Source organism: Adiantum capillus-veneris, chromosome 13, assembly GCF_014529385.1.
Source record: "Adiantum capillus-veneris isolate H3 chromosome 13, ASM1452938v2, whole genome shotgun sequence".
Taxonomy (NCBI): domain Eukaryota; kingdom Viridiplantae; phylum Streptophyta; class Polypodiopsida; order Polypodiales; family Pteridaceae; genus Adiantum; species Adiantum capillus-veneris.
In genome coordinates this window covers 158,986,890-158,996,461 of record NC_140943.1, presented here as the reverse complement: position 1 = coordinate 158,996,461, position 9,572 = coordinate 158,986,890, and the positions used below count along the sequence as shown (strand labels likewise).

At 40.4% G+C, this 9,572-nt stretch overlaps 1 protein-coding gene across 2 annotated transcripts in view; it reads left to right on the top strand.

Annotated features, from left to right (window-relative positions):
- Positions 1-3,293: 3,293 nt before the first annotated feature.
- The window catches only part of LOC147445175 (uncharacterized), a 39,351-nt gene continuing 33,072 nt past the window's right edge, over positions 3,294-9,572 (top strand). Inside the window, exons 1-3 of one of the 2 annotated variants that reach the window (XM_086528013.1) lie at positions 3,294-3,439; positions 3,737-3,869; positions 4,422-4,476. In XM_086528013.1, coding sequence (XP_086384139.1) covers positions 3,747-3,869; positions 4,422-4,476 — 178 coding nt within the window. In that variant the 5' untranslated portion in view covers positions 3,294-3,439; positions 3,737-3,746. Of the gene's footprint in view, positions 3,458-3,736; positions 3,870-4,421; positions 4,477-9,572 lie in introns of both variants that reach the window. The other variant, XM_086528012.1, reaches the window with a different exon arrangement.

The window sequence follows — 9,572 nt, the reverse complement described above, 5'->3', positions numbered from 1 at the left end:
TGATGAGAAACGTCGGCAAATTACCTTCGAGGAAGGGGAGGAAGTATTTTTACGTGTGTCAGAAAATTCAGAAAGTCTGAAAACTGGGCCAACACCTAAATTATCTCCCCGATATTGTGGGCCTTTCAAAATACTCAAGTGAGTAGGTGATCGTGCCTACAAATTATTGCTACCTACACATTCTCGTATTCATCCGGTGTTTCATGTAAGCCATTTACGTAAGCGGTTACATGGGGACAACAATGTCATTGACCAACAGATTTTGGTTGATTTCATTGAACCTCCTACCTTACCGCATGAACCTGAACGTATTCTCGACTATCATGAGTTACGTATGCGTCATCATGTACGTCAATAAGCCTTAATCAAGTGGAAAGATCGACCTGAGGAAGGTGCCACTTGGGAAAACATTAGTGTTCTTAAGAAGAAGTTCCCCCCTTTTGTTTTCGAGGACGAAACTTCCTCTTTAAGGTAGGAGTAATGTTAGGACAACGGCAAGGCCGGACTAGACAAGGGCAAGGCCCGGACTAGGCAGCGTGGAAAGGGAGTCCAACTAGGGCAAAGGGCTAGGAGCCATGCTATATAGTGGGTGGTTGGGAGGTGGACTCCTAGGTTCTAGTTCCCCTTGTCTAACAAGAGCCACCCCCGTGTCATTGAGAAGGATCCCAAGGAAAAACTTGGCTTACCAAGGAAGTGCTAACCCGACAAAACAACAACAGTGGCGATGATCCACTCATCAGAGTTGATCTACTTCCCAAAGGCGACAATTATTTTCCTGTTATCTTGTAATATCTTAGTGAACCTAGCTGTTTCCAAAGTGTTCTCAAAGACCCAACAGTTCTTGGCCTTCCAAATGTGTTTTAAGTAGCAGAACGTGACAATTTGCGTGCTAACAAGAATCACTTGGCTCTTAAACACCTTCCCACCCAAGAAGAGATTGTTCTTGAAGAAACTTATCTTCTAGGTCTTTTGGACCCATTTCCAAATCTTCCTTTCCAAGCCACGAATCGTTAGGAACTCCTTGAACAAGTGAGGAAGGTCCTCACTAGCCTTTCTACATTGTGAGCATCTATCCAACCCAATCCCTCTAGCCAGGACCTTCACTATAGTATGTAGAGCTCCCCACATAACCTTCCGAAGAATAATTTCCACCCACCTCGCTTCCGACCATTGCTTACACCATTGTTTGTTCAGGGGGGAAAACCAATCCTTCGAGGCCATCAGGGAGTTGTACACTTCCTTGGTTTGCGGTTTAAGGAAATTCCTGCTCGTTGGCCACCACCATGCCTTCCATTCGAACTTGGACTCGTAGCTAGGCAGCCAACAACCATCAAGCCGTTCTAAAGCTCTACAAGTCTCAAAGATTCAAATGAAGTCAAAGGACTTCAAAGCAAGGGAAACAAACCCATGTTTTTGTAAACAAATGGTAGCTTGTATTGGGTAGACCTAAGAAATGAAAGAAATATACCCTTTTCGTCCCTCATATGATTTAGTCAGTTTTGTTGGAGAGGGGGTGAGCACTTTACTAAAATACTAGTCTAGCCTATATCTATCACACATTTACCATGGAAAATGTAGACTTTGTTATCTTCAAAAAATGAAACAAGTATTATAGAACTTGCTGAACAAAATAGCCTCTAACACCTTTGAACGGAAAATTATAAGCTCGTAAAGAGAGATCAATAAGATTGAGAGCAAGAGTTAAATATTGTGAGCTCAAATTGTATATTTAGAATAGGACAAATGTATTTAGATTTTGAAGCATGGAATCCAACATCCTATCAGAGCTTGATGTGCAGTGAGAGTTTTGTTACATGGAATGAAATATGCTTGTTTACTAAAATGATCAATTATTGTGCAAATCATATCATGCGTATATGTAGTGAGAGGAAAAATAGTAATGAAATCCATTGGATCATGTTCTCAAGGTCTTCAAGAATGGGTAGTGGATGCAAAAGACCTAACCTCTTATCTACAACAGACTTAATCATTTGACAAACCAATAAGATTCAAAATACTTCTTAACATGAATGCACACAGTGAGCCAAAAGAAACCATGACAAAAGGTTTGATAAGTGGCAACAAAACCTCGATGACCAACATGCGATGGTTTATGCGATTCTTCAATGGTCATGAGATAAAATGTTTGTGTAACACAAAGTGTTAAAATACAAAAAATGGTCTTGAATGGTGTACTCCAAAAGTGAATGTATAGTATCCTCAATCAAGTGCAACCATGTAGTCCTGAAATCTTCATCTTGTGCATATGTATTAAGCATGCATGCAAATGATGTACTTTAATGATATACAATTATTAAAAAAAGGTTTTCAACTCAAAGCATCAACCATGGCATTTTCTTTTCCAACTAAGTTAGTATTAATAAAACGTTGAATACTTTGAATAAAAGAGACGAACTTAATCCCATTATAGAGAAAGGTAGCCAGAAAGATCAACAACAAAGGACTACGTTGGTTGGGCCAGCTGAAATCTGTTTTTCCGCATCTGGTTCAGGTAAAGTTATGAATTTTGATGAGATTCAAAGTTCTTTAGTGCATTTTGAACCACTTTTTTTTGGAAGTTTGGGCACTACAATTGATTTTACATCATTCCATCTTGAATTGTATGGATAGACTGAAGTGACTAATCGCACAATGATTGATTTATTGAAAGTATATGTGCATTCACAATAAAAGAAGTGGGATGACTACTTATATATTTTTCAATTTGCATATAACAACATCACATAGTTTACCAATGAGAAATCACCTTTTGAACTTTATGAACAGTCACTTCTTACACTATTTTCTTGATTTCTTAACTCTGTCATAGCTATTGATGTTTTTGATGTGCTACCTATCAATGCATGACAGCGAGGTCATGGCCCCATTTGCATGCAAGCTTTCCAAGCAAGGAAGGTGGCATGCGTACTGCCAACCTGTAGCCGCGCCATGCACTTGCTTGGCCTCATCCATCGCACAGAGAGAGAGAGAGAGAGAGAGAGAGAGAGAGAGAGAGAGAGAGAGAGAGAGAGAGGTGCCCATCGGCCTTGCCTCACAAGTCACGAAAGAGCGAGAGAGAGCCAACCTTAGAGCCTCACAATAGTTATGGCTACACCCTTTCCAAAATAAGGGCGCCACTTGTTTGCTTTACCGTCTCCTTAGATCCGTCCCTTTTTCCCTCAATTGGCTGCATCTTGGTTGGTTTTGAATAAAATTCGGCCCCTGCCCCCTTAAGTTACCCCCACCTATCCGAGCCTCTCTAAGGCAGTGCCAGGCTGCCAGCAAAAGCCGGGCTCTTCAGGTGTGTGAACACCCAAATTAAAGAAATAATTTGGAAAACACAAAAATGGAAGGTCGCTCGCGACGAAGGAAGGGCTTCTTTCTGTACTAACGCAGGAGTAGCACGTACCAACATTCGCCAACGGGGAATTTAGAGCAGGTTCACTTCGTCCTCTTGGTGAGCAAGGATTTGATTACACAGTCGTTCATTCTACGATTAGAGCATTTTGTCAGCGTGTTGAATGGATGGGTACATGGGGAAAGACACAGTGCTCCCTTTTATTGGGCACTGACCTGCCACAATATGTGCACAATGTGTATATTCTAAATCAGTGACGAAATGTTCACTGCCCAAGTGCATTGTCGGATTGATGTGCATGCCATTGCATCTTCTATCTACCAATGTTGAAGGTGGTCTGGTAATAGAAGGTCTAAACTACATGTCACTTTTTCCTAGGATCTTAGACATGGAGGATGGCAAGTCTATTCGGAAAAGAAAGAGGACCACTGATCTTTCGGTCGATCTCACAAGCACTAAGTTTGGACAACTTCGTCGAGTGTTGCAGGAGTTACGCCCCTACGTACTCGAGGTATCATAGCATTGCCCAAGCATCGGGTGATGCCAGTAATTATTCTTCAAGGCTTGCTCAGTGGTCGGGATGCTTTCAAGTTTTCAAAGTGATGTTGAACTTTGGTGTTGATTATTTCATTCTAAAAATTGTTTTTCATTGGTGTTAAAAATTGTTTTTCGTGGGTGATTCTCATCTTAGTATATAACTTTAGGATGTCGTTTTGTTGCTCATGTCTTTGTTGTTGTATGCGCTCAAACTTACGTCAAGTCTTTGCATTTTTAGATCCTGTTGGTACGGTGGATGTGGCAGTTGAGTTTTTGTACATCATACAAACATGTTTTGTGTTTTTTTAACCTAATTTATTCAAGGTGTAAATTTGCGCTTGTGCCTGATTTACTTTAATCAAAGTAGAATCTTTTGTCATGTCTGGGTACATGGTTGCCTCTTGATTATGTGGTTTGTGATATCATTTTAGTCTCTTTCTGTCCCTTTTCAATAGTTGTATTGGTCATGAATTGTGAAGAAGCATTATCTGTGAAAGGTATTGAACATTTTATTTGTCTCTTCCAGGTTCTGAGATCTCCAGATTTCCAAAATAATAGAAGTTCTCCTCTGGTTCGAAAAGGTAAGAATGTCATGATTATCACAAGCTAACTTGTTACCACAGACACTTCATCAGACTTTTGAGAAATAAGATGGGTGTGGTGATGTTTAATCCCTTTTTTTGTGTGTAATACCAAAAACATCACTTTTAGAAAATTACTTGCGGAATTCTAGGACATGCTGGATCGTGGTAAAAGAGTACACTAGGATCCCCGCTATGTGTTTTGTCCTAAAGAAAATGACCGATGGAGAGGTCATAGTACATGAATATGGTTACATGTATAAAAGGGCTTTCTTTTGGGGTCAGTGCCATTTTAGCATAAGTGCACACATATTGGCAGTTGCGCAAATATAAGAGGCTTTCTATGGCTGAGTGTGCCAGCATCTCTTGACAGAAACTCGATACGCAGGTCTTTCTATTTATGTGTGCTTATGAGTGTGTGGGGGGTTATAGGTGTGTGGGAGGACATATTGGTATGTAGATCTACACACGATTTGGGCATTGATGATGTTAGTGGAGGATGTCGTAGTATACTATGCATTATGAAGCTGATGGTTATATTGTCTTGTGGATGACTACCATGAGTCTATACCTTGCACTTTCTCTGTAAAGGTGGATCTTGGCTTTATCTTGGAGTCATCTAGGTATATTTTCTAGTCGTATAGTGGACTTAAGGTGTTCTATGCCACATTTGGACACACGAGGCCCTAGAACTACTAGTTCTATTCTGATGTGTACACAACTGAATAAATAATTATTTTTAATAAAGAAATTAATTATTTACAAAAACTGACATTGTTACATGCCTCTTGGTTCTAAACAGTTGACCTCAATTGTAAGGTGCAGCGGAATGAATGTTGTATTTTCTCAAGATTAGTGATCTTTATTGCCTTTTAGTTTTTAGGGAAAGAGAGAGCTTTCCGTCTTGTAGAGTGTTGTGGTCACGAACAAAGTGAGTGGATTAAGGTGTTCTATGCCACATTCGGACATACGAGGCCCTAGAACTACTAGTTCTATTCTGATGTGTACACAATTGAATAAATAATTATTTTTAATAAAGAAATTAATTATTTACAAAGACTGACATTGTTACATGCCTCTTGCTTCTAAACAGTTGACCTCAACTGTAAGGTGCAGCGGAATGAATGTTGTATTTTCTCAAGATTAGTGATCTTTATTGCCTTTTAGTTTTTAGGGAAGGAGAGAGCTTTCCGTCTTGTAGAGTGCTGTGGTCACGAACAAAGTGAGTGGATATTGTGCGTGCAAGTGAATGAGACTGAGAGAAGGAGAGAGAAGAGATACGACACCGAGAGGTTGTAAAACCCTCCTCCGAAGGCCCCACTCTTGTCGGCGAGAGTGGTCTACTTTGATTGCACAAGGTGTACAATGCGTATGCAATGGACTGATGCAATGAGACTGTGCCGATGACGACGACGGTGATGACGACGGCGACTTAGGCTGAAATTTGTGAACTTCTTGGCGGCTGAAAATGACTGTTTCTTGATGGGTTCATGGCTGAAAAATGACTGCTTTTGTCGGGGTTGAGATCATGATGAAAAACGCTGGACTTTCTACTCTTTTTGCTGCGTTTTTGGAGATGAATGCTTGGCTGAAAAACGCTGTGAGACAGCAAAGGTTTCTTTGCTGAAAATTGCAGTTTTTCAAGTGCTAATAAACCCTTGCCGGCTACGGTTGTTCTGCTGCAACTGATTATGAAAAACACTGATCCTAATGAGGTGTTTCCTGGCGTTAGTACATGCTGAAATCGCTGCAGATCTGCCAGCAAATGCTAGCGTTAGTAGTTCTTGATGGGGCTGCTGCCAGATGGGGGTAAAACGCCAGGGCAAGATGGACTTGGGATGGCGATAGCAGACTCTGGAAAATGTCCAAGAAGGGAGGGACAGGCTATGGTGAAATTGCTGGCTTTGGTGGGAGTGGCCTCGCCAAGGGGATGGAGAGGGTCTTGCTGAGAGAGGGTGGGACACCTGTTGCTTGGGGAAGCCTACTGTGTCTTTGCTCATCTGCCAATTTGTGCTAACTTGTGTTTGCTTATATATTAACTTACCCAATTTGCCCTACTGAGTATCCAACAAAAGTCACTTAATAAATAAGTGAAAAATGTCAAAAATAGGAAAAAATGGGATAAAGTCATTTGAAAAATCTCCAAACTGACTTTGATGGAATCTGACGGAAATGCTTATGCTTATGCAGTGTGCAACTAGAGGATATGCATCTACACTGAGTGACTGGGCATGCACGATCTACGAATAGACTCACAAAAGTGCCAGATCACTTCTAATCTAACTTGACTGGACTTGACGGAAACCCTGCTATGGTGTAGCTTGTCCACGGACACATAGGGTTGGGATGTGTCACGTGACATCAACTGTAGAGCATCAACATAATTGTGCAAGGTGTCTAGGGAGTCCTTAAGATCCGAGTGAGTCATCCACTTTGCATCTAAAGGGGTGTAATTCTTAAACTTGACTAAATACTTTTGATGTAGTCTCTCTGACTTTAGTTGTCTCTCGGAGTGGTGTATTATTTGTTTTGGTTGAAGGATTTCCTTAGTCTCTTTGACTTTTGGAGGATTTTCCTGTACTAGAACCACGGGAGGGGAACCCACATATGGTCGGAGGAGACTAATATGAAAAGCATTATGGATTCGTCAATGAGAAGGCAAATCCAATCTAAAAGTCACTTCATTGACTTCATCTGTAATCTTGAAAGGGCCGTAAAATCTATGGCAAAGTTTAACAACCTTCCCTTTTCCGACTTGCTTTTTCAATTTAGCTTTCTCTACCTTAAGTAGGACATATTGTCCTTTGTCAAGATTGAGATTCTTTTTGCGTTTGTTTGCTTTTCTCTTCTGCTGCTTTTGAGTACGAAGAATTGCTTGTATTACTTGTTGATAGACATTATCAATATCACGCACAAATTCGTCTGTGGCAAAGATGTTTTCTTTGGAACCAAAATAGGAAGTAAGAGTGGCTTTTTATCAGAATCCATATATGATTTCGAATGGAGATTTACCAGTTGAGGAATGTATGGTATCATTATACACAAACTCAACTAACCGTAAGTAGTGTTCTCATTTGGATTATCTTTCCGAAACATAGCACTTGAGAAGGTCTAAAACAGTGGCATTAGAGATTTCGCTCTGACCATCTGTTTGTGGATGATGAGCTGATGAAAAATCAAGCTTAGTTCCCAAATTCTCGAATAGTGCTTGCCAAAAATAAACTTGTCATGCGAGGATCTCTATTTCTGAAATAGTTTTTGGCAATCCATGATGTTTAAAAATCTGAGCTAGAAATATTCTAGCCATGTGATCAACTTTGATCAACTTCTTAACTTGAAGAAAATGTGCTTGCTTACTGAATCTGTCTACTATAGTCCAGATTGCATCATTTCCATTGTTGGATCTAGGAAGATGTGTGATAAAATCCATGGCAATACTTTCCCATGGCTTCTTAGGCACAGGGAGTGGCTGAGTTGAAGCTTGCTATAAACTTTATGTCTGTCATATTTCACTTTTTGGCATACTAAACACTCGCGTACATATTTTTCAATGTCCGCCCGGAGTGTTGGCCAAAAGAAATATCTTTCGAGAGCACTAGTGGTAGCAACAACTCTCCGATGCCAAGGAAAGGGAGAGTTATGTGCTTCATCCATCACCCACTCTCTTAAGGGTTGAGCTATAGATATTGCTTGTTGATAATATAGTGTATCATTCCTAATGGAATAAGGTGGCCTTGAGTTGAATCTTATCTCACCTGGTTGTGAGATACTATGGCCCGAGTAGTGAATTTCTTTTAGAAAGAACTCACTCTTCTTAGCATTCACAAATAGTTTGTGTTTGCGTAATTCTTCAAACACTAATGCGAGATGCTTGTAGTGTTCTTCTTCCGTCTCTGAGAAGATTAAGACGTCATCGAAGAAGACTCTTGTAAATCTTCTATATGAGTGGAAGATTCTATCCATCATTTTGCTGAATGTTGCTGGTGCATTAGTGAGTTCAAAAGGCATCACTAAGAATTCATACAACCCAAAGGTTGTTCTACATGAAGTCTTATGCACATCATGAGGAGCAATGCGGATTTGATGATATTCGCTCTTCAAGTCTATATGTCTGAAGACAGTTGTGCCTTGTAACTTATCAAGAATGTCATCGATCCGAGGGATTGAAAATCGATTCTTGACTGTGATCTTGTTTAGAGATTTATAATCTATGCACATGCGGAATGTGCCATTCTTTTTTTGTACTAGCAAGACAGTTGAACATTATGGAGAAGTACTAGGCCCTAATAGACCCTTCTCCAAAAGTTCATTGACCTGCTTGAGGATCTCCTCTTGCTACATTAGACTAACTCGATAAGGGGTTTGATATGGAGTGGAGCTCCTTGGGATCAAATTGATTGTATGATCCTCAGGTCGAGAGGGCGGAAGTTCCTGTAAAACAGTCTTCAAAACTTTCTAACAACTTATTTCTTTTTTGCTCTGAAGAGGAAGAAAGTTGTGAAGAAGACACATCTCTCTCTTGCAACAATCAAGTACGCTGAAACACACTTTTTCATTATTTTCTTAGTCGCAATGTGGTTGGCGATGGGAATTCACCACTCACCAACATCCGCAATTACAACATATTGCTTTCCTATGTGATCGAAGGACAGGGTTTTCTGAACATAATCAAGAATGGGATGCATCTTGTAGTGCCAAGGCATCCCCAAGATTACATCACATCCTTCAAGTGAGGCTAGTAAGGAAGATTCTTGATCTTTGTAGTCATCTACCTTTAAATTGAGCTTCCCTATGATTGGAGTAGAATTGGAGTGTTGCCCTTTGAAAGCAGAGGATGCTTGAATAGAAACTCCAAAGCGGTTGGGTTGTAAATTGAGATCTTCGGCTAACTTCATAGAGATGAAGTTATCCGTATTGTCTGGAACAAACAAGATAAGTGCCCGTTGGTTGTTAATGCTAGCCCATGCTTTGAGAAGAGATCTTTCTTTGCCATCCTTGGTTGTATTCCCCTGTACATCTGTGACTGTATTGGAAGAAGGTGGTTGCGGGGTTTTGGTAGGGCAATCACCCTTCTTATGTCCAATTTGTCCACACTT